The sequence below is a fragment of the Pelodiscus sinensis genome, chromosome 7 (genome assembly GCF_049634645.1).
Source record: "Pelodiscus sinensis isolate JC-2024 chromosome 7, ASM4963464v1, whole genome shotgun sequence".
NCBI classification, from domain to species: domain Eukaryota; kingdom Metazoa; phylum Chordata; order Testudines; family Trionychidae; genus Pelodiscus; species Pelodiscus sinensis.
In genome coordinates this window covers 71252254-71277209 of record NC_134717.1, presented here as the reverse complement: position 1 = coordinate 71277209, position 24956 = coordinate 71252254, and the positions used below count along the sequence as shown (strand labels likewise).

Sequence of the window (24956 nt, the reverse complement as noted above, 5' to 3'; positions counted from 1 at the left end):
CGTCAGCTGGTGTCTCTGCCCAGCCGGCTCTCCCAGCCCAGCTGGTACATGAGTGCGCGATCCCGCTCGGGGTTGGCAGGGGGAAATCCCCTTCCGTGCGGGTGGGATCCTTTTCCGTAGCTCCCGCCCTCCCCTCCCCGGCCCCGCGGGGGGTCGGAGAGTGCGGGGGGCCGAAGCCTCCATTGCGTCGGAGCCCGGTGCCCCGTCACATATGCATAGAGGAATTATTGCAGGATCGATCAGCCCGTGTCTAGTTTAGACAATGGTAAACAGCTGTAAACAAGTAGAAGTTAAATATTTAATAGAAAAATTTTAATCTGAACCTGCTCTTTTTTTAGGAACTTGTTTGTTTTTTGCCTTACTCTTTCCTTGTTGTATTGAATTACTTCAGAATTGTTAAAATGAGCAGTTTTTGCTGGCATCTTAAGTACAGTCAGTAACCTCTGGAGCTGGTTAGACTGTAGATCTGAGACAGCACAGATATTTGCAGACTGTCAACTGGGTCTTTTAACTTAAACATTCTTTTCCTGTGTCTTTTCCAGACCAAATACTCGCTGTTGTTTTACTCCTAGCTGGTATGAGTGGTTTGTCTGTTTTTTTAACAATATAGGAGGCTTTGGTTTGGGTTGGGACTAGAGCCACCAGGATCCAAATACTTGGTTGAAAAAGGTAGATTTAGAGATTTGTAGCAGCAATCCCCCAGCTTTAGTTAAACAGGACTCCATTCAACTCCTGGTAAGATCAGTTGAAAGACTTGCCATCGACTTAAATGGGAATCAGGCCAGGCTCATACAGAGAAAGGAAAGGAGAGATGGGGTCAAGATGATGACATCTTTCTGTTAAGTATCAGTTTTTGTGTCCTTTCCTGAAATAAGATATTAAAGATGCTAATTGTGAAATATTGTTTCCTTTATATCGCCTCTATTTTTGTTTTGCCCAACGGCAAAAATGGAATTTTGACAATCCTTTAAGGTGGGTAATCAATCTGTTCTTTATACTGCCTATTAGTTTGTTAAAAACAGTTCTTGGTATGCAGATCCAGATGGTTACATGCTTTCAGGTTCTACCCATAAAATGTTTTCATGTCCCCTTCTGTCCAAGGTTGCTGGGGATTGTTGCTATGGAGATGTACTCAATTCCTAGATAAAATGTTATGTAGGGTAGCCTATGTTTTATATATGGATACCATGGCTTTGAATGGAAAAAAAGTAACTGAAGTGAAGATTTTTACTGAGAATTCCATGCAGTATAATGGAAGTCCTTGCAAGATTGTGTTGACCTACCAGTTGGCTTACCTGCATCTAAGAGATGGAACATTCTTTGCAGTAACTACAAAAATATTTTTCAGGATATATTCAGAAATGTAAAGTAATAATTTCAGATCAATATCAAACACTGGAAATGTCATTAAAAATGTGTAGGAGACACCATATCTCCCATCTGCTATAAGCTGGTTAGTCACAGTAGTTGCTTATGTTAATTATCTTCAGTCTGTTTCTAATTCCTTCCATGTTAGCATTTCAGTAATGTGTGGTTACTGCTAGCCGTGTGACAGGAAGATTTGGCACCACTCGTTAATGGTGGTTTTTGAAAGAATTAAAATATAAATACAAATTAAAAATAAGATGTGACTGCTCTCACAGTGAGCTTGAGGTTTTCTAAAGGCATATGTGATGTTTCAGAACCCACGACGGAAAAGCTATTAGCGTGGAAGGACAAAATGAGATATGGGAAACTTGAATATAAATGATACCTAACAACATCAAACTGTCAAAGCAGTGTGAGAGCTGTTCTTATCTAAGAACACAGAATATTAATCTTGGGGAAAAGACTTCAGAGCAAATAATAAATTAGGACAAATTATGAAATAGAAAAATATTTCTTTCTTAACCTGGCAGTGTGTGTTTTAAAAAAATAAATGACTCTGAAGTCTACATGATGCTTCTTTAATTGGGGCTTTTATTTTGTAACGAAGAAAAAATTGTAGCTGTTGGCTTAGAACTGCTTGTTTGTTTTTAATTCATTTTGTCAAGATAGAGGTCAAAGTGACCACTCAATGTTTCTCGCTGGTCTTCATAGGGAACAAGACACTGCTTTTACATCTTGATGGTAATGATACTTTTTATCTAGTGGGCAGTAGTTGGTTCCTGACACTATATGTTTGACTGTTATTTTTTGCAGAGGTAGGTTTGCAGGCAATTTTCAGTGGCATACAGTCCAAGGAACAGGGATTTTCATTGGAATACCAGTGACTTAGTTTTATAGACCAACATATATGTTGCATTATGAAACTACTGAGCTAGCTACAGACAGGTATTTTTAACATTTAAAATACCCTGTATGGGGAAGTCTACCGTCAGGGCCATTTTAATGGAGGTAAGTCACTGTTTAGGGTTTCAAATTCATATGAGATTCCAGCCCACCAAACGGAAGAACAGGTCAAAACTTGTATTCACATGCATAGCCACACAAAAAGAGCAGCAGATATCTGCATTCAAATCTGCAGATTTTCAGGGTTCTACAAATATTGTACCAGCTGATTTTTGGTGCAAGGATTTTTGAGGTTGACAATGAGAGTTTTATGTGTCCATATTCACCTATTCCTAGGTTAGGAAGTTGCACTTTGGCCCCATTTCTTGGCTTCCTGATCAATCAAGGTGATGGGGAGAAGGAGAATTTATCAACAGAGGTTACAGGGCCCCTCAAACAGGAGTGTAAGTTTGGGAATTATTTACCACAAACCTGAGCGTGTTAAAGATAGGTAGGGATGTCACTATGGGTGAGTCTTTACATGTTGGTTTCACTTAACTGATGTGAAGGTGCAACTTCATATTTTTGTGTGATATGTCCAAAATAAGTTTAGGATTCTTGGGGCAAACCCTTGGAAAAAATAATTTTCAACTGGTGTTGTAAGATGAGGTGGAGGGATTGGACTGAACTTTGACACTGTTCACCATGTTGTCCAGTTGTAATTTCCCCCTTCTTCCTTGGTGGGGTTGCCTATAGCCTGGAGGTTTTATTGAGTTTCACCTGCGTTATACAAATCTGTATAGAGGATGTTCCAAAGTCATACCGATAAAACCTTTTGTAACCTGTAGCCACCATCATACTTATTTTTTCTCACTAACAGATAAGACTGCTACACACATTTGTATCATTATTCTAATGAAGTGGGGGCACCGAGGGCTCAACCAAGTCTTCACAAGAAAACAAATGTTAACATACCTTTAGATTTTGCCATACATTCTGGAGCAGAGAACAACAGATGATATTCAGTGTTACTCCACAAGCCTTCAGAATAATAATATGCAGAACAGCTTTTCATTTAATTCTGAGTAAAATCCCTAATTTGGGATTAAGAAAGTGATATGATGTTTTATCAATTTTGGGAACCAGACCATGCCTTTTAGAGAATTAGAATTTTATTCTTGATACTATTGAACCTCACTGGCAAATAAAATTGTGCTAGAAATAAATATGGCATTTCTTAGAGGTAGTTGTGTCTCAGCAGAAAGCTTTTTATGCTTGCCCTCCCAGGGAGGGGAACAGGGTATGGCAATGTGCCAGTTTTCACTGAAGTCCTTCTCAGAGCTCTAGGGAAGCTTCTTTGAAAACTTTTCCCTTGACACAGTGTGGCCGTTTGGCCTTAGGTTCATATAGCTTCTGTGCATTTAAATGTGTTGTCCTCTTCTAGCCACAATTAAATGTTCTATTTATTTAAGCTCCTAAACCCCTTTGCTGGGATATTTGTTATAGTTAATCTATCAAGGGATTTATTAATAACTTGGGTTGGGATTTTCAAAGCCGCATAAGGGAAGTAGTTGTGCCTCAAATCAAACTGACTTTTGGACCAGCTTCCGTTTGTGGGAGAGACGAAGCCTTCAAGCTACACAGAACTGCTCTTCAGTTCTTGAAGAACATTGCATACCCCTCTGCTGTTCTCCAATTTCAGCTTTCATTTAAAATTTAATAAAGTCTCTACCAGTCATTTTATGAAGATTTACACATGTGTGTCCTGAAGTGGAGGGGTTGACGCTGGAAGGGTGGGGAACAAATTAAGATGTGTAGGCCCTTAGTTACATATGGCAGTGTGCAGTGGTCTCACCCTGTAAGTAAAATTGGCAACACGAAGTGCTCAGAAACTGAGACAAGCTACCCAAAATCATCACGTTTATTACAATTTTCAATTTTTTTAAAATATCAGATTTTGGATGCCATTTATTTGCCTTCTATTTTTTTAGCTTAAATACTCATGGCATGCTTTCAAGCTTTACTCTGGAACCATGAAAGCTAGACATTTAAATATATTTGAATGATTTTGTGATATCAACATACACAGCTACTGTGTATTAGCCGTCCAAGCCAGTGTATTAGCCGTACAAGCCAGATTCATAGCCTGTGATTATGTATTGCGAGAACAAGCAGCAAAACATTACCGAGCCCTTTTGTTTACCTTATATAATCCACATAATCATAAGAGATCACAAATTCATCCAGAAAAATGGAGATACTTATTAAGACTTAATATTCTGCAGTACAATATCTTACTCTATAAGTATTGGACAACAGGTATTTTAAGTGTAGTACCAACCCCATCAACATGACACTTGCTAGGACTCAACGAAGTAAGGTCAAAAGAGATTTGAAAATCATTTGAAGATTTAATATGTTAATAAATGGGGTTTCCATTTTCAGAGGAATGCAGTACTCTTTTAAGTCATTTGTGTATTGATGATTAATACAAATGTTATTTAAAAGACTTAATTTGGCTTCTGTAGCCCCCACATCAACAGCTAATAAGATAGACCTCAAAATGCCGAAAACTCTTAGAGTAGTGAGCCGCAAGCCATGTGTCTTGCTCAAATCCTATTTTATCAGAAAAGAGGGATTAGTCAATTTGGTTTAACAAAAACTGCACATGGCACTTCCTGTAGTAGTGACAAAATAACTACTTTAATGAGCAAGGGCTAGTAATCACACTTTGTCTTGTCATTTCATAACATGTCCTTGTTTGAAAATCCAGCTTTTCCTGTATTTTGCTCAGTGCTGACATGCTCAGAATAGGCCTGGAATTTGTTAATACATCAGCACTACTGCTTTTGTAAATAGAGACTCCTTGAGCAAACTTGCATTTAGCTGGAATTATTTGTGCCGATATGGATCCTGAAAAGTTTAGTATTGGAATAGAAATACCCCACATGTAGTTTGAAGAGAGATTATAAAATGTCACCTGCTTCTGCACATATCTCTGTTCTGTATTTTCTCAGTTGAGTGCCTTTTTCATGGACCTAAGCAAGCTACTCTTGGGACTTTGGGACCAATATATCAGGGGAAACTGATATTGCTGCATTGTGGATGCAGCTGGAAAACAGGAGACTGGAAAACAGGAGCCATAATGGCTACTGATTTGGGCAAGTCACTTAGGGCTTGTCGAGGTGTTGTGGCAGTGCACACCAAAGGGGGATAAATTGTAGCGTGCTCAAATGTTGCACTCTAACTTCCTCATTTACTCCCTGCTAATGTGATCTACAAAGTTCCTAGTGAGGGTTAATGGGCAGGTTGGACGTCCCTGGTCCAGCACCCACAGGAGCTGATTGCTCCTGGAAGACGGATTTTGCAGGATCGGGGAAGGTAATTTCTGGCTCTCCCCAGCCCTGGTCTGGCTGTTTCCCCATCTATTGGCAGCCCTCCTGCCCTGTCAGCCCCACCGGATTTCCTGGTCCCACCAGCCCCGAGGGCTCTCAGCTGCCAGCCCCTGACCAGGACTCTTTGGTCCTGAAACATCCTACCGGACCACATATGTTGCCGGACCAGAGTCCTGGTTTAGAGTGGTGCGACCTGTTGTAGGGATGTAATAGTATTGTTGATTAACCAATAAGCAAAGCTTATATGTTAATGCTATAGACTACTCACATTCCACCCTCCCTTTGCCAGAACATTTTTAGCAGGCTGGCCAGCAGCCTGGTTCAGTCTCAGCTTGAGCCAGGTCAGGGACCTACCCCTGCTGCAGTTCTGCATTTAAAGTGTATTAGGAGCCAGGTGGGCAGGCAGCCTGGATCAGTTCCAGCTCTCACTGGATCCAGGAGCTCAGACCCAGCCCTGGACAGGGGCTGCCACCACCCTGTGCTGCTGCCTCTGTATCAGAAGCAGCAGCGTGGGTGGCAGGCAGCTGGTCTGCGAGGGGAGTTGGTTTTTTAACTGGCTCCCCTTGCAAACCAGCTCCTGTCTGGCAGATAGAGAGGCAGCAGCATGGGGTGGGGGGAAGGGGGCTCCCTGGGAGTGGGGCTGGAGCGCACTGGCTACCAGCCCCATCCCTGAGGACTATAGAATAGTCAACTAACCAATAAAGAATTCATGAGGTTAATTGACTATTCAGTCAACTGATATTTAACATCCCTAACCTGTAGTATTGTTACAAGCAAGATTACCTTGCTGCACTATGTAGACAAGCCTGTCAGTTCTTTGTGCTTTTATTTCCTCATCTGAAAGCTGGGCATAGTATTCATAAACCTCTGTAAAATACTCTGAGTTCTACACTGCCATAAAATCCCAAAGCACTGAGTTCCAGAGTCTTGGGCAGCTGGTTCAGGCTCACAGGGCTCAGGCTTCAAGGGTAGACATAGTAATGTAGACATTTTGAGTTAGGGCTCTGAGACCCTCAACGTGGACCTGAACATCTACAATTTTAAGAGTCGGTGAGGCCAAGTCACCTGACCCATTCCCAAGGTCCTTGTCTGCAGAGAAAACGTACTTAGGGGCTTAAGATTTTTAGGATGCAACCTTCAGTTTTGATTCAAGAAACCTGTATGGTTGGTGATGGCTGATGAAAATGCAGAGACCAAAAGGAACATAAGTTGACTTCGTAGCCACCTTATTTTGCAAATGGCACAGCTTAACAGACGGAAAGTAGATATTGAAGAGCAAGAGATATTATTGTTACAAAGCTAACTTTTTCACTGTAAGCTATATTTTATATAGCCTGCTCCATTGCTCTTTCCTCTTAGGAGCTCCTAATCCATTGCCTTCTGTATGATGGATTGAGATTCACTTATTCATCAGATGGGTCTAACAAATGTTTGTTAAGGCAAAAACATTCAAGTGGTGATCGGTTACTTACAGATGCTTATGACACCAGACAATACAGTTTCAACCCTCTTTTGTTACACACGTATGTATAACATTTTTAGAATGTTTTCCTATTCGTATGCATTAGTCTCTGATTTCCATGTCATCTCTTCTCCTCTCAGTACAGGTTTAGTGTTCATTCAGATGGTCTCTTCTAGCTTTTTAATTACTTTATCTTTTCTTTTTCTCACAAATGTGATTGCTGTGCACTTTTGTGTGCATGCACAATTCTCTTTATGCGTATGTTGTTAAATGTTAGCAGAGCAGATTGTTAAAATTAACTTCAGGCTTCTCTCAGAACTAGATGCACCTTTGCTCCAAACACCCACGTTAATTCTTTGGAAGTAAAATTGCACCTGAATGGTTTTATCAACAGGACCACACACTAGGGATGTAAACATTTATCCGGTTAACTGATAATAAGCATTAGTCTTACTGGTTTCGGATTAAACTCTGCTGTTGGCCAAAGACCAGGACTCCATTGCCACTCCATGTTGGCAACCAGGAAAGACCGTAGGTAAAATGTGGGGGTGCTGCATCTCATGCCTCTCTTCCCCATTATTGATATTACCATTGCGTCCAATCTTCCTTTTACTATTTCTTCTTTCTTTCCTGTAAATATTTATGTGAACTTGGTTACTGCCAAACCTTTTGCAGATAGAATAATGCTTTCTTTATTCTCTCTGTTTGTAGCCTTCAGTGTTTTGACCTCACTGACTTTTTTTCACTGTTCTGTTATGTCAAAATTATGTTTGTGGTTAAACTTACCTCTCTGTGTGTAGGCCCAGCATGTAGACTGGGTGTCACTCAGTTGGTGTATGGTGTTTGTGTCGGCTCTGAACACAAGGAGTTAATTTCATTGTATGTGCACGGGCTCTAGTTTTCTTTGTCATACTTTTTGTAGTATAAACAGAAACCTGAGAGTGATCCTCGGACTGACCTAGTTACATATATACTTCTCTACAGAATGATCACTCTCTGCAGGGTTGTATTTTCTCTTGTGTTTTTTCCTTTGTTACCAGCAAAGGCGCACTAGTAAACTAAATTTAATGGGCATGACCTTAAACGATGTTAAATGCCTTTGTCCCAGAAGAGGGTCCAACCTGGAAGCCACCGTATCTGTCACCGGCGGATTTCTCAGCTCAAGTCCGAATAAACACAGACACATATAGTGCTCAAATTTAACAGTGTATATTGTAAAGTACAACAGATAACAGGTAAATTAAAAACAATGGATTAACAGATAACCAACCCCTCACCCACTGATATACTAGAAGACAGGATAGATATAACAAACAGCAGAACTTTATACTCAGTCTGTCTGACGCAGCTTGATGCTCAGGACCTTCAGTCTTTAGCTGGTGGTAGCTTTTAGGGGAGGAACACAGAGGCGTCCTGATGCTCCGGTGTTAGTGGTGGTATGGCAAACAGTTCAGTTCACTCTTAGTCCCTGCCTTTGCAACGGACCAGCATACAGTTTGTGGATTGCAGGCAGAGCAGTTCTGGGTGCCTTGAAGGGCCTTCGCCTCAGCAGGTGCAGAACGATGGAAGGAGCTCTGTGGTCACAATCCCGATGGTGTGGGAAGAAGCAGGTAGCTGGGGCTCACTGAGCTGAGCTATTGCTGCAGCTGTGGGCTGCAGCGGAGTCAGGTCTGGTCTGTCACTGGACTGGGCTTTCACCACCGTCTTTGACGATGAAACGACTTTCCTCCAGGATGTTACAGGAAACTGCCGACCCGATCTCCTCAGGAATCTGGATTTTTATAGAGCCCAAGGCAGGAAAACTCTGAAGGTCCCGAGTGCAAAAACAAGGCGTACCCAGTGCAAAACTTTGGGGCCTTGTGCACATTCAGTGCCATGTGCAGGTTGGTGGTGCTATGAGCATATCCATGTGCGGTGTGCAAAGGTGGTGTTTTGGCGGCAAAGTCACTTGGGTTCCATTTTGAGAGACAATGTCCATACAGCTAACACCTTTTACTCAACATTATTTCAGTCTCTCTTCTTCAGTTATAACTAGCATCAGTATGAGCCATGTTTTGTTGTTGCTATTGTTGGGTGGTCAGTTGTGACAGGTGGAGGAAGATTTTTCTCATCTAGGAAACATAGAAATTAGGCTTAAAAACAACCAAACTACTAAAAGCTTCTCTTCTTGTTTAAAATATGATTCTGCTGATACTGAAGTCAACTCTCAATGACTTCAGTGTCCGAGATTAGATGCTTGAGGAAAGATATTGCTTTGCTTGTAAATGGATGGGGCTTTTAATCATAGGACTATATGAGCTCGTATCAGATGATCACTTCTTGACATCAAAAGAACTCACAGGCACAAAACTCAGCTCTTCTTGAATACCTTTTGGATTGTTTTGGATACTTGCTTGAACTTGTGTAACCAATAGCCCATTTCATACCTTATCAAGCCTTGTGTATTGTCACAAGGTGGTACTAGAGTTGACAGATGCAAGAACTCTTGCTAATATTGCACCAAAACTAAGATTTTTTACAGTGCAATGTCTGAATTAGAATGTACTGAAAACATTTTTCCAGGATTTTAACAAGTCTCTGTTTTATGATTTTGCTTGTATTATATAGTCATAGCAGAAATAACATGAAATAGTCCCTATGATTATTATGGTGTAATATCCCACAGCAATCATGTGCCCAGCCAGTGCAAACTGAAACATAATTTATTACATCATAGAAAATGTAAATGAATAAATAAACTGTGTAGATCCAGATTTTAAAAAATGTTCAACACTCTACAATTTTCAGCAGGAGCACATTAGAAAATCTGGCCATTTACTTAGATCTCTTAAATAGGCACTGAGGTTTCTTGAGAATTCTGGCCTATAATGCATAAAGAGGCCATATTTTTCAAGTAAAAATGTTCTTGTTTTTTTATACTATTACAATTTCCTCAAAAGGTAAGAGAGGGAGTTTGTGAGAGAATCTTTCTTCCATCTCTTTGACTGTGTTTGAGTATTCTGTCTTCAAGTATTTGATCGGTATTTTAGATTTTTTTGAAAGAATTATAAGGCTTTGTACTATATAAATAGATCTATCGGAGGGGGAAAAGCCCCATATAACTCATTCTGTACATAACTGGCTTCTAGGCTTGTAGTGCTTATGTACAGTGTAGCCTGGGAAAACATTTTTCATAGTTCAGAAAAAAAAAGATTCTGCAGCATTGATTTGTTAGGCTATGTCTAGCCTGCTCCCTCTTGTGCAAAAAATATGCAAATGAGGAAAAGAGTGGAATATCGCTGCACCTCGTTTGTATAATTAACGAGGCTCCGTTTTTGCGCAAGAGGCTTTTGTGCAAAAGCGGCTTCTAGACATAAACTTACTGTTTAAAGAGCATTTTGAAAATGGTGTGAATAATTCACAATTGATAATCTTGCAAGCATTCTGGAATAGCTGTTTACCTAACAGAGGTCAGGGGTATGTCCCTGTAGTGGGAATGTAAATGGGGCTTTTCTATTGCTTTGATTTATTGGCTGGTGAGTTACTTTGTTACCTGTATATGAATATTTAATGCTGGGTTGTCCTGGTACTGTAGATTTAATTAACTGAGCAGGCCCTGAGATCTTTGTATGGCTGTTTCTTAATGTTTGACTTTATGAAGTGCACATGTGAAAAAAATTAAATTAAGTGCATAATACCTCAATAACCCACAGAACTTGCTGGTTAACACTGTTATTAGCTCTTGAGATGTTACCATGGGTCTTGTAATAGTGATGATTTTTTTTTAAAATCTGTAAAACTTAGATTTAGGAGAACACCAAATAATTTTGGTTTTCGTTTTAAAATTACAATATGTTTCTAGCTCTCTTAGTTGTAGAGATGAACTTGAAAATGTGAACCCTAAAGATTCAAAAGCCAGAAGGCAAACAAAAACCTCCAAATGTGTTGTTTTAGAAATCTTTGTTTTTAAGCCAATCTTATGATTTTTTTGGAGGGCCTGACTCAAGGTGTTTGATTGCTTGGCTTTGCAATACTGGACTAGACTGTGCCAGACTTCTCTATTTTGAGCTATTGATTCACTGAGGACTAGTTTTTGAAAAGCTGCATGCATTTGTATTACTTTTGTGGCAAAAGGACATTTTATCTAGAATGACTTTGTGGACAGTACCGTTCTTTTCCTCCAAAGTATTATTTTCAGAGCCTTTTGCTGTGTTGTTCAGTCAAACTGCATCATAATGACTGATGTCCAGAAGGATTTGAATTATGTCAGTATAGTGGTAAAATAGAAAACATTTTTAAAAATGGCCTAATTGTGGGCAATATTTTCCCTCATGCATAACTGTCTCTCCACGGTTGGAAGGAAGAGAGGTACAGATGAGAAACAAATTACATTCACTACACCTGTGAAAAAGAATATCCAGAAAAGGAGAGTTTCTGTGCAAAGCTTGATGGGAAAAAAAATAGCATGTGAGGTAGTGGTCACCAACCAGTAGATCGGGATCTATCAGTAAATCTTGGAGCCTCTGACAGGGGATGCTGACTGGCTTGGCCAGCAGCTATCAAGTGCTGCCACTTCAGTTGCCTCTCCACCTACTGTCATGCTGCTCCTGCCCTCTGCCTTGAAGCTCCCCTTGGGGGGCTCCTGCTTTCTGTGTAGAGTGTGGGAGGGAGGACTGATGTCAGGGTGTTCCTCTCCTCCCCCCCCGTATCCTGTCTCCACACAGAGAGAAGGGGATGGAGGGAGCTTGGCAATGCAAATCTGTCACGCTCACACTGTGTGTGTGTGTGTGTGTGTGTGTGTGTGTGTGTGTGTGTCATTTCCACACACACACACTGTCCTTCACTCTCATCTCAGTTCCAAGGGTGTGTGGGACTTGAATCCACCACCCTGCACTCCCCAGGCAAACGCCGTATTCCCCTAGGCCACTCCAGAACACAGCCCACCTCCCTACCTTCAGCAGGTCCCTTATCCTGCTTTCCAAATGTGGGAGCCCGCTTCATCCCCTGGGCAGCCTGTGTTGGCTGACTGGCTGCTCCCAGACTGGGCAGGACTTGAGCCCTGAATCCTGGGCTCCCTAGGTGAATGCCCTATTCCACTCCAGAACCCACCCCATCTCCCTCCCTTCAGTGGATCCCTTATCCTGCTTTCCTAATACAGGAGCCTGCTCTATCCTTGGGGCAGCCGGTGTTGGCTGCCCTGCCGCTGCTTGGATGGGTGGGATCAAGCCCACCACCCTGTGCTCCAGAGGCTGATGCTCTATCACTGAGTTCATTGGAAATCCCACCCCACCTCTCCATCTGTGGAGCAGCCAGTATTAGCTGTCCAGCTGCTCCCAGCGGAGGTGGGACTGGAGCTCCCAACCCTGTGCTCTCCCTGCAAATGCCATATCTCTTAGGCCGCTGCAAAACGTACCCCACTGCCAGAAGGTTCCTTATCCTACTTTCCTAATGTGGGAGCTACCTCCATTCCTGGGGCAGCCTGTGTTGGCTGTCTGACTGCTCTCAGGGTGGGTGGGAATCGAGGCCCCCAATTCTGCACTCCCTACACAGATGCCTTATTCCCCCCCCCCCCCATTCCATTCAAGAACCCATACCACCCTCCCTACCATCAGGCAGTACCTTATCCTGTGTTGGCTGTCTGGTTGTTGCCAGGGGGTGGGACTTGGGCTACCTAGGCGAGATGGGACTTGAACCCACCACACTGTGCTCCCCAGGCAAAGGCCCTATCCCCTAAGCTATTCCAGAACCTAGCCCACCTCTCTACCTTCAGAGAGTCCCTTAATCCTGCCTTCCTAATGTGGGAACCAGGTCCATGTTGGGGAGAGTCAGTGTTGGCTGTCTGGTCACTCACAGGGTGGGTGGAGAGTTCTAGGACTTGAACTCACCACCCTGCCTTCCCCAGGCTAATGCCCTATCCCCTAGGCCACTCCAGAGCCCGCCTTACTTCAGGGTGTCACCTCCCACTCTCCGAACCCCTTGGCCCAAGACCAGAGCCTGTACCTCAACCCCCTACCCCAGCCTGGTGAAAGTGAATGAGATTCGGGGAGGAAGGGAGATGGAGTGAGCAGGATGAGGCCTCGGAGAAGGGGTGGAGCAGGGGCGGGACTTCTGGGGCAGGGGAAGGAAGCCGGGCAAGGGTATTTGGGTTTGAGGTTGATCTTACATTGCACTTATGTTGAAAAAGTGATCTTGTGGTTAAAAAGGTTGCAGGACACTGATGTAAGGTGTGGATAGTTAAAGAGAAATGCCTAGTTCAGAACTTCTCTTTCTGCGTTTACTGGTTGAATTCCATGTTTCTAATATGAGAAATGGATAAAAAATGAAATATTATCTAAAGCTTAAGGATATCTTAACATTGGCTCTTAACAGTGTTGACCATACTCTACAGATGTATCATCTTTGTTGTTTTACAGGATGGGGAGAAACGCACCCCGCTTCATGTCGCAGCTTTTCTGGGGGATGCAGAGATCATTGAGCTCCTCATTTTGTCAGGTAATGTGAAGTATGAATTAATCATTGCCAGCGAAGCCAATGTTGCAAACTACAGTGAATGCCCCAAGGAGACATCATTAACTTACGCAAGTGAAATCTGGGCTGAGTCCATCTCTGAGTTCCAAGGAGTATCATGCTGTTTGCAGGATAAGAGAACCAGTTTACTTTACTTAATATAATGAATTACAGTAGAAGATTTTCCTGGCATTGCTTGGGTCCTTAACTCAAGTACATTTTTTGTTTTTCTTCATTTAAATAATTGCTCTGGGGCTGGCAATGAGGGGTTCAGTTTGCAGCAGGGGTGGGCAAAATCAGGCACTGGGTCCGGATCAGGCCCACCCAGCTGCCTATCAAAGCATGCATACTTACAGCTGACAGCAGATGTTCTGCTGCCTCTCCCCTTCCACCTTGCTCCTTTCTGCAGCAGAGCTGCTCCCAGGATTCTCCTGCTAGCTGCACAGAGCAGGGAGGGACATGCAAGGGGCAGTGCTGAAGTCAGAGTGTCCCCCTGCTCCTGCCCCCATCTTTGCAGCGCAGGGGTCTGGGAGAGAGACATACAGCAGAGCTGCTCCAGTCTGAAGCATGGATGGTGAGTTTCTCAGAGCAGTGCAGACTCGGGGAGGAGGGAGACAGGGCAGATTTCCCTTAAAGAAACTGCATGTGGCTTCTCTCAGAAACGTACCCTGCAGCAGCCGGCACACACGTTCTCTGTGTCACTCTCTCACACCCCCAGTCTGTGCTCCTGGCTCTGCCACACACAGTCACTGTCACGTACACACTGCTGCATGCACTCGACCTGTGTCCCAAAGTCTCTGTCTCACACACAAAGGGTCTCTCTTTCACTCTCACACACTCTTTGTCTTTCTCTGTAGCTTCCCACCCTGTCCTTTCTGCTTGAGGCCACACCCCTTCCAGGGGGCCCACAGCCAACCCATGACCATGTGCCAAAATTTGCGAATTGCCCCCTTCCCTCCCTCTGCCGCAAAAATTATTGCCCACTCCTGTATACAGGCTGCCCCAGGGAGAGAGAACACCCCCAGCCCTCTCTCTCTGCAGCAAATTGAGGCCAGGTGAGAAGCACCTGTCCATGGCTACTGCAGTGGGCACAGCTGGGGGAGGGGTTCATGTCTCCTGGCAGGAGGACAGACAGACAAACTCCCTGAAATATATAGTAGATAACTGTCCCTTTCTCTGCCCCTGCCCCTTACTGGTCCAGTGGTTTTATAGATGTCCTAGTCCCTATCTCTGGCCCCTTGCTCCTCCCTTGTGGTCATTCTACAGTGTAATTCCCTCCTGCCAGACCCTTCCCTTTCCATTTAATGAGAAATATTCAAAATCCAGGCACATCCCAGTATCCAGGCACAACCAAACCCTGACCTTGCTTTAAATTATGATAAGAGGAAGCTGCATCCCAAATTTGGTGGGCCTAGCTCTTACTATTTAGGAGGAGTTCTTGAACCAACGGACTCACAGGTGGACAGACAGACAGATGCACATTTCTAAAACATAGTAAGAAGAGAAGACAATAACGTACTTTAAAACTAACCAAGTGAACAAAAAGTATGAATTGTTATCGATTTGAGGTGCATTAAAACTATTTGATATTTGCAGATTCAAAAAACAAGTTCAGCACCCGCTTGAGACCATCCTTATTTAGCAAATGACAGGAGCATATGTTCACTTCTGCATGGGCATCCTTTATGCTAGGCAGGGGCAAACTTTTCCTTCCCAAACCGCCAGACATGGCACCGCCCACACTCTGTTCCCAGAATGCCTGTTTTAGGCATTCTGGTGGTAGAGTGTTGCTGCTCCTAGTGCCCACCTGCCTGGTGCTCCGGGGCTGGAGAGGCTGGGCCAGGCTGCACAGTGCTCTCTCCTCCCTCCCCCAGTGCTCCGGGTCTGGAAAAGCTGGGCTCAGCCAAGCCAGGCCATGCAGCACGCCCGCTTTCGGGGCTAGGGAGGCTGGGGCGAGCACAAGTCAGCTCTTTCCCCTTTCCCTCCTGTAGTTGGGAGGGGGGAGCATGTGTGTGGCCTCCCCTGGCCCCGCCTTCACCAACCACCCATGCACTTCTGATGTCTCCTGTGGGATTTAATCACCTGCTTAGTTTTTTATTTTGGCTGCAAAGTGATGGATGGATCCTTATGTGTAAATATAGAGCACGATACTGATTCCACCGGGTAATGTCAAATCTCTCTTTGCATAGTTTTGTGATATAAAGAGATGGAATATTGAGCACTGGACTGTGAATTTTCATTGCAGCAGCTAACACGGACAAATTCTTTGATCTCAGACAAAACATTTATCCTTCTCTGTATTGGTTTCCAATTTGCAGTAGGAACATAACACCCACCACATTTGTAGAGGCATGTGGTTAATAATCAGTAGTGCTTCTAAACAATTTTGAAAATGAAAGACACGTATGATAGTCGTTAGAATAAAAGGTAGATTACAGGTAGTCCCCAGGTTATGTACAAGATAGGGACTGTAGGTTTGTTCTTAAGTTGAATTTGTATGTAAGTCGGAACTGGTACATATTTTGGGGGGGGACGGGGAGCTGGAGTTAGGTGGAAAAGACCCTGATTCTCATACAACTTCCTTATTCTAAGAAAAACACATACTGTTTTGATATGAAGGTTTTTTTTGGTTGATATTTTAATTAAAAATTGATCATAAGTTTCAGTGTCTCATGCTATATCCAAATCTTCCTTTTGGGGTACCTGAAAGATCCCAGTTATTCATTTAATAGTCAGAATCTTTGTTTTTTATAACTAAAAAAAGTTTATTCAATGCATATTACTGTTCCAAATAGAATTTGCTACAGATGGTTCAGTGAAATGGGTATTAAGTGTAATCAATAGTCACTGTAGAGCACAGTGAAATATTGATACAATCAAAGCTGTTGTTGTATTCTGCTGAGCAGAAAATGGAAATCCCTTCCTGTGAAGTGTGTGTGAATTTATCCACAGGATTAATTTTAAAGAAAAATTCTGTGTTGGGAACAGGAGTTTAGCCACAGGTGGGTCCTCGTTGTCCACTCACCCACTTTGCAACCAGACCCATCCCCTTGGGGCTTACCCTGCTCCACTCCAGCCAGGGTGTGGGGTTGGGGCTTATCCCCTCTTCCCTTCTGTCCTGCTCCTCCCCATTTTTGCCCACCCACAACACTGGGTAATTTTTCAGCTTCACCTCTGCCAGGCTGGAAGGGACTTGTTAATTTCACGTGACGCTAATAAGATACTTGCAGCTCTAGTGCTGAAGAGGGGAAGAGCTGTTGCTCCCAAGGTGGGGACTGTAACACAATGGGTCTCACTGCCTGCTGCTCCTGCTGTTCCCTAGGAAATTAATTTTTCCGCTCTGGAGTGCCCCCTTTTGGCTGGTGTCTTGTTCCCCCCAGCAGACCCGCGTCCTCCGCGGTGAGAAAAGCCGCTCCGCGTCTCCCTGGTCTGCTGGGCGGGGGGCACTAGCTCCGCGTCTCCCTGGTCTGCTGGGGGGAAGCGCCCCCCGTGCCGCCGGAGGTGGCGACAGTGGGGGAGGCACCCCGCACTAGCTGCGCCCCCCGCCCCCCGTTTGTAACTAGGGATCCGACGTAAGTCGGATTGATGTAACCCGGGGACTGCCTGTAGTGACTTTAGAAGAAGCATAGAAGGTTCATGGCTAACTCCTGGACATTCCTGCAAATGTCTAAAGGCCATGTGTTTCTACACCAGATTAAGAGTAAGACTTATTACATTACAGAAGAATAACTGAGAGTGAGGAGGAAGCTACGGGTTGAAAGAGTAAGGAGCTTGATGCAATAGGAAATAAGTTTATCAACATCCTTGAAGTGGTAAGAATTGAGTTCAGGTGTATATCTGTTCTATATCTGATCTTTAAGCTATTGCACGCTATTGCACATATACACACAGAATAATTAATTGCTAATTTGTCTTCTGAAAAGCAGACCTCAAATGAAGTTTTGGTTTTCAGATGTGCAAATTTGGATGCTTACCTTGAATTTCTAGTAAAGAATTTGGGCTTTAATGTCACAAGAACAAGTTCTGCTGCAAAATTTCCAACTCTTTCTCTGGTCAGGTAGGGAAGGAAATGTCACAAAAGAGTGAGTTCACAGCATTTCTACTTGTGACCAAATGCAGGATATGAAGAGATTACCCAAATTTAAAAGAGGTTTGGAAAGCTAATTAAACTTGCTCCAACCTAGAAAAAAGCTTGTTATAGTTTGGGGCAAGAGTGTAAGGTAGCTAAGATTTTATCTGGGGGTATGTCTAGACTGCATCCCTCTGTCGGCAGAGGGATGAAGATTAGGCAGGTCGACATTGCAAATGAGGCAGGGATTTAAATATCCCATGCCTAATTTGCATGAAAATGGCCACCGCATTTCGCTGACTCAGCACTTTGTCGGCAAAAAGCGGCAGTGTAGAGGGGGATCTGTCGAGAGAGAAATCCTTTTTCGACAGATCCCTTATGTCTGCTGCAAGGCTTTCTTTCTTGACAGATCCCCCTCTAGACTACTGCTTTTTGCCGACAAAGTGCTAAGTCGGCAAAACGTGCAGTCTGGACATACTCTGGGTATGGTTTTTGAGATTGTCGCTTTCTTCCCCCAACTCAATGCAGTATGGCAGGGCTGGCCAACCCGCAGCTCGCAAGCTGCATGTGGTTCTTCCCCCCCTTAAATTGCAGTTTGCGAAGTCTCCCCCGTGGCCTTAAAATGGGCCCCCGGTTCCCTGTGCTTTCCGTCCAGTGTAGAAAAGCAAAATGGCGCCGACAAGATGGTGCCAGCTGACAGGAGCCTGATGTGGCCAAAAAGCCAACCGGAGTTTTGTCTTTTTCTCCTCGACCAAATGCAGTTGGGGCTGGGTTTTTTTTTTTCTTGACCAATTTTTCCCTCAGCCCTTTGTGCAATATCCCCAACTATTGTGGCTCTTTGCCTTTAACGGGTTGGCCACCCCTGAAATATGGCATCACACCATTGTTGTAAAAGAATCTAGCGCACTGCATCTGGCTGCTGTTACTAATCCAAAACAAGAAAACTTTGTTCAGACTGGATTTATGCAATGAATGGTTAGTTCTGTGATAGATAAACGACTTGATAATATGAAAGTTTGTAACAATGAACTGCAGCTTAATCAAATATCACTGGATTAGCCCAAGAGTGGTATTTTATGGAATAAGCAATATCTGTCGAGCTTCCTCTGACCTTTAGAGCATCTGATTGAAGTGCCTATTCTGGCTTAATTTATACCCCAGTTATCAGGGGTGTGTACATGTTAAAATGCAACAGTAGCTGTAACAAAACTCTTCAACATCAACATTTTAAATGGCTGTTCTCCCACTAGAAATATGTTAAACAGATAACTTGTAAAGCACCTAAAACAGCATTTCTGAAAAAGTAGGCCTCTGTTTTACCCTCCTGTGAACAGGCATATTTTCCTTCCTTTGAGAACATAGACAGTCTTTCTAAATAGTATTGTAAAATAATTTGAGATCCTGGGATGGAAACGGATATTTAAAAACTCAACAAATCCCTGCAGTACATGGTGGTTAAACCAAACAAGATGTTTTGAGTGGAACATACAAAAAGACAAACCTTTGCAAACATGGTGGACTACATTAGTTATGAATAAGCCATTCCACTGTGTTGGGTAAACAGTACATAGAAAAACATACAGAGGAAAAGGATGTGGAAAAGAGCAGAGGGAGATAAGATTGATAACTTGCTTCTTCGTATGTGTGTGTGTGTGGTGATCATTTTGCGTTTATAATTTTCTTTGGTGGTTTTATTGGCTGCTGTCTGTTCAGCTTCCTGAAGGGTGAATAGATCAGTGAGTGGCTTAACCTGCTCCTGAAAGAAACCATTTCCTGGGTTTTCTAATCATCATGTTTGCAGATGCCACTGTAGTTGCTGAATATTGAGGAATGATATAACTGCCTGTCACATCATGCTATTTGTCACCTAAGCTTATCTGATGTGGTACCATCTGCTTATGAATGAGTAGAAAGAAATCAGGAGAACCTCAGTTAAAAGAATTGAACCACAGAATAAATTTCATTAAAAGAAATATTTGATACCAGTAATTGGGATTTTGTCCATGCAGTTAGCATGTGACAGATCTCACTTATCCAAAACAGTGTAACAAGATACATTGGAATCCTACATTTAAAGCTCCTTGGGGCAGAGACTGTCTTTGCTATGTGTTAGCCTAGTGCCTAACATAATGGGGTCCTGTCTATAATGGAAGGCTCTAGGGACCAACACAGTATAGAAAAAGCGGAGAGGAGTCCTGTGGCACCTTATAGACTAACTGAAGTGTAGAAGCATACTTAGCTTTTGTCATTAAAATGTTAAATGTAAGGAAGATTGTTTTTTATAATGGGCCATCCAGTTAATGTCTTTGTTCAGGCCTAGAGAAACCAGTGTCAAATATTCATCTGAAGGTCAGTTCCACACACACTCTCTCTCTGTAATTGGCTTATGAAATTCCTTTGTAGAAGAATGGCTACTTTTAAATCTATGATTGAGTCCCCAGGCAGGTTAAAATGTTCCCCTGTAGGTTTCTGTGTGTCACCATTTCTGATATCTGCATTGTGTCCATTTATCCTTTGTCATAGACACTGTCTACTTTGGCCAATATACATGGCAGAGGGGCATTGCTGGTACTTGATGGCATATATTACATTAGAGGATGTGCAGTTGTATGAGCCTGTGATATGGCTTATGTAGTTAGGTTTGGTAGTATTGCTTGTATAGATGAATGGACAGAGTTAGCAACCGGGTTTGTTACAGGGGATAGGTTCCTGGGTGAGTGTGTCTGAGGTCTGATGCTTATGTACATCTTTATGACAATGAAATTCTCCAATAAAACATAATTTACTAAACCAGACATTCATTTTGCATGGGCACAGCTAGTTCCGTTAGATGTAAGGCTCCCAGGCAGGCCAGACAGATTAGTGCGATCTGTCTCGTATTGGCACCTTCACAAATTGCAGTTATTTCTGAAGCCTGGTGACCTGGGAAATTTGAAACTTTTTCCAACTTTTGAAAAACTGAAAGGAAACTCACAGACATTTGCTACCACTCTGATTATTAGAACCACATTCTCAATGACCATTAGGAGTGAGACATAAACATGCAGTGTTTTTTGGATAATACTTTTAGTTCTTAGACCTTGTACAATCAGGGAAAATTCAAACGAAAGCCTTTGTAATGGGTGTATTATATAAAAGCTTATACTCTAATGCACTGGTTCTCAAACTTTTTGGCTCGTGGCCCACCTGGCCCATTGTAAACCTTTCTGGGGACCATCAGTTGCCCAGGGAAACTCACTGTTAATTACATAATTACATCCAAGTCATTTTGCTAGTGCTGCAGCTAGGGAGAACGTTTTAATTTAACCAATAAGAAAGGAAATATTAAATTATTAAATAGATTAAGCGCTTTCACATTCTCGTGCTAGTGTATCAAACTTCATTTTAAATAAAGTAAAATATTAATTTTTGTCTAACACAAAAGGTGTCAATGTTTTCTTTATTTATAATGGGGGAGAACCTTTTTTTGGTTTGGGGGTCACTGACCCACAGAAAAACGAATTGGGGACTACACAAGGAAGAGGCAAAAAAAAAAAAAAACCCTCCAAAAAACCCCAGCCCTCACTGATGTGGCCCCCAACTGAGACACCTCACTTCTCTGGTGCTCCAGCCCCACAAGGCAAGGGGGTGGGCAGGGAGGACAGAGGTTCAGGGTTTCCCCTGGGCTGGATTTACTCTTCTGGGGTTTTGGGGTTAGTGGATTTTCTGGACCTCCCCCAAGGTCTGGACAAAAATGAGGGGTTCAGTGTGTGGGACAGGGCTGCCAGTAAGCGGGATAGTGATGAGAATGTAGGATCTGAGCAGGAAGTGTAGTGCAGGAGCAGGTGAGGGCGCAAGATCCAGGCGGGAGGTGGGGTGCAGGATCAGGCCGGGGGTAGGGTGTCTGGCCAGTAGGGAGGGTGAGGAGCAGACTGGGGGCGGGGTGTCTGGCGGGGGGCATGGGTGCTGGAGCAGACTCGGGGTGGGATGGCTAGCCAGGAGGGAGGATGCAGGAGGGAGGGAGAGTGGAGGAGCAGACTGGAGGTGGGGTATCTGGCCAGGAAGAAGGGTGCAGGAACAGGCTGGGGGTAGGCAGTCTGGCTGGGGGGGAGGGTGCATAAATGGGCTGGGGTCTTGGGGGGAACGGGACGGTTCAGGAGCACAGTAGAGTGCGGGGTCAGGGCAGGAGGGCACTTCCTTCCACACCCCACGCCTCTCCCAGAATCATATCTTAGTCATGGCCTCCTGCTGCTTCCATTGGCTGGATTCCAGACTACCTGGATTCCGGAGTACCTGGAAGCCATAGGCTACCTGGAAGGCGGCCACGGACCACAGTTTGAGAACCACTGTTCTAGTGAAAATTGAGTTAAAACGTGCGTTTTTATTATTGAAGAGTTTGAAGGTTTAATTGTGAACCCCAGGTGCCCTATCCTCAGGATATTTATACTTATCTAAAACTTATCCAATTGTATCCAGGACAGATTTACAGATACCTATGCTAGTTTGTAAAATGTTCTGCTTTCACACAATAATAATATTATAAAATAAAGCAGTGTCTTTATTTTCTTCCCCCAATGATTTTTCCTTGTTTGTCTTATTGCTGCAATGGATTGCTTTAAAGTATCACTTAAACTGCATTTGTGCCCCGCATGGATGTGCAAGCTCACTTTCTCAGGGTGTGTTCAACTGTCCCACCCCAACCTGGCTGCCCCCAAACTTCCTTATTACCTTCTCCACTCAGCAAGTGACCCAGCAGTATCTAGCTGCGCCACCTTCTCCCCCATTACCCTTTAAATCATTCCCTAACACTTCCAACAAGCACTTCAAGCTCAAGAAGCCTCCTGCATTTCCTGGATGTGTGACTGTGGACTTGAGCCTGTGAGGTGCTGAATGCTGTCAGCTCCAAAAGATGAAAGACTCAATTGTCTATAGGTTCAGGTCCCAGATCCCCACCTCATCTGTCTTACCTCCTGACAGACTTGTACATTTGCCTGGTCCTCAGATAACTAGCTAATCTTTGATAGGCAACTTAGGCCCATCGCCCCCACTTTACTGTTGAGTGGTTCTAATTTTTGTAAGTAAGGTAATTTTCTAAGGGTTAACAATGTGGAAGTAATCTCATGCCAGCAAGGTTGTGATAAGCCCTGTGTATATGAATGCAGCACATCCTTTGTAAATAAAAAATATATTATTATTGCAAATACTGCATCAGAAGCATGCCAATAATCTGTACTGTTGATTTTCAGGGGCTCGTGTCAATGCCAAGGACAATATGTGGCTGACCCCTCTTCATCGGGCAGTTGCCTCAAGGAGTGAAGTGAGTGAGCTCTGATTACCTCAGCAGTTACATACAAAGAATCATAGAATCATAGAATAATAGGACTGGAAGGGACCTCAAGAGGTCATCGAGTCCAGCCCCCCGCCCTCAAGGCAGGACCAAGCTCCGTCTACACCATCCCTGACAGATGTCTATCTAACCTGTTCTTAAATATCTCCAGAGAGGGAGATTCCACCACCTCCCTTGGCAATTTATTCCAATATTTGACCACCCTGACAGTTAGGAATTTTTTCCTAATGTCCAATCTAAACCTCCCCTGCTGCACTTTAAGCCCATTACTCCTTGTCCTGTCCTCAGAAACCAAGAGGAACAAATTTTCTCCTTCCTCCTTGTGACACCCTTTTAGATATTTGAAAATATTGACAAAAATTCCACGAGCACAATAAAATACAAATGGTGACCAAAAAAAAAGAGAGGGAGAGAAAAGAAAGAATTTTCTGATTGTGAAACAATTTCCATTTCACTAAGGCAATACTAACGAGCTGTGTGGTGTTCTTATTGTTAGCCTGCTGGATGCTTGTGGTTTTCCACCCCTAAGTAGCTGCTTGCTTTCTCTAACATGATGACTAATAGAGGTTACGTTCGGCAGACAGCTATTAGATAGAATGATCTTGATGTAAGTGGGGTATACTGTGTCGTGGCGCTGGTCTAATCACCTTAAAATGATCAGACACAGTGGAGTGTGGGATAAGATAAGGGGGTGGAATTGCAATGGGAGGGCATGCATCTAGCGATCTAAGAGGTTTACTGTGGAGTTTGATTGGAGTAACTATTTGAAGGCGTCCATAAAGCTTCCTTTTAATTCCTCTGATTCATTTATAAGATGAATGTCCATACTTTTCCATTTGGCGAAAAGAAATTTTTAGCATCCCCCTTTTTCATCTTGAAAGCTGAGGGATAATAATTATCAGAGAGAATAACCCATGACTGAATTGTCAAGAGTACCATCATTCTGTGCTTCCATTTTTGGCCTCTGTGTGTATTTTTATCCTCTTAATATTCAGTTGATATGATACAAGCAACTGCCGTATGAATTGGCTGCTGAGAGGCGCATTTGAGAGACGCGAGCTGGCTGTAATCACCTCCATAACAATCCCAGTGCTTGCCAAGCCTGGAGGCAGGACTCCTTAGCTCATTTCTGAACACAGACATTGCTTAGCTACTGCCCGAGCTTCCTAGTTGCTGGCTTCCAGTGAAGCCTACTGAAAGAAATGGCTAATAAAAAACAAATGCAGGGAAAGGAGAGAAATACAAAAAGCCACATTAAAAATAAAAGTCGGACATAAACCTTCAGGCTACGTCTAAACTACAGAGATTTTTTGAAAGAGGATATGCAAATTCTTCCTCTAATGGCATTTTTGAAAGAGGATCTTTCGAAAATGAAAGTAAGTCTGGATGCAATTTTTTTGGAAAAAACCCCTTTTTTTTGGGAAAAACCGCTCTTCCTAAAAAAAAAAAAAAAGGAGGTTTGTGAAGGTGGGGGTTTTTTTTTTGAAAATGGTGGTGGTTGGTTTTTTCTGGGGAAAAAAACAAAAAACGTCCAGATTACTTTTATTTTTAAAAGTTCCTCTCTCGAAAATGTGATCGGAAAAAGATATGCAAATTCCTGTGGAACTTGCATATCCTCTTTCGAAAAATCTTTGGAGTTTAGACATGTCCTCCGTAACAGCCACAGTCTTTGTAACCCAGGAATTACAATCTCTATGGTGTAGCTGATTTAGATGGGGGGTGAATTTTATGTTATGACAGTCCTAGCTAAAAATGTCTTACCAGGGCTTTGTGCCTCATTCTTCACCCTTTGCTGCTGAAAGCAAGTGAATACCCTGTGCAGAGGGAGGCCTGCACCCTATTGGGCAGGTTTCTTTTCCGTGGTTCTGGTAATTCTAGCATCCCGAAAGGAATGATATCACAGGTACAGAATGTGAGGAGGTGATAAAAAAGTGAGCTGTGGCCTGTGTAAACTGGCTAATCTTATTT

General features: G+C 43.2%; 1 protein-coding gene across 9 annotated transcripts in view; it reads left to right on the top strand.

The window, feature by feature from the left end:
- ANKRD44 (ankyrin repeat domain 44) overlaps nucleotides 1–24956 on the top strand; it is a 221277-nt gene that overhangs the window by 87685 nt on the left and 108636 nt on the right. For all 9 annotated transcript variants that reach the window (XM_014570888.3, XM_006117911.4, XM_075934242.1 and 6 more), the window contains exons 3-4: nucleotides 13500–13578; nucleotides 22888–22958. In XM_014570888.3, coding sequence (XP_014426374.1) covers nucleotides 13500–13578; nucleotides 22888–22958 — 150 coding nt within the window. The remainder of the gene's footprint in view (nucleotides 1–13499; nucleotides 13579–22887; nucleotides 22959–24956) is intronic.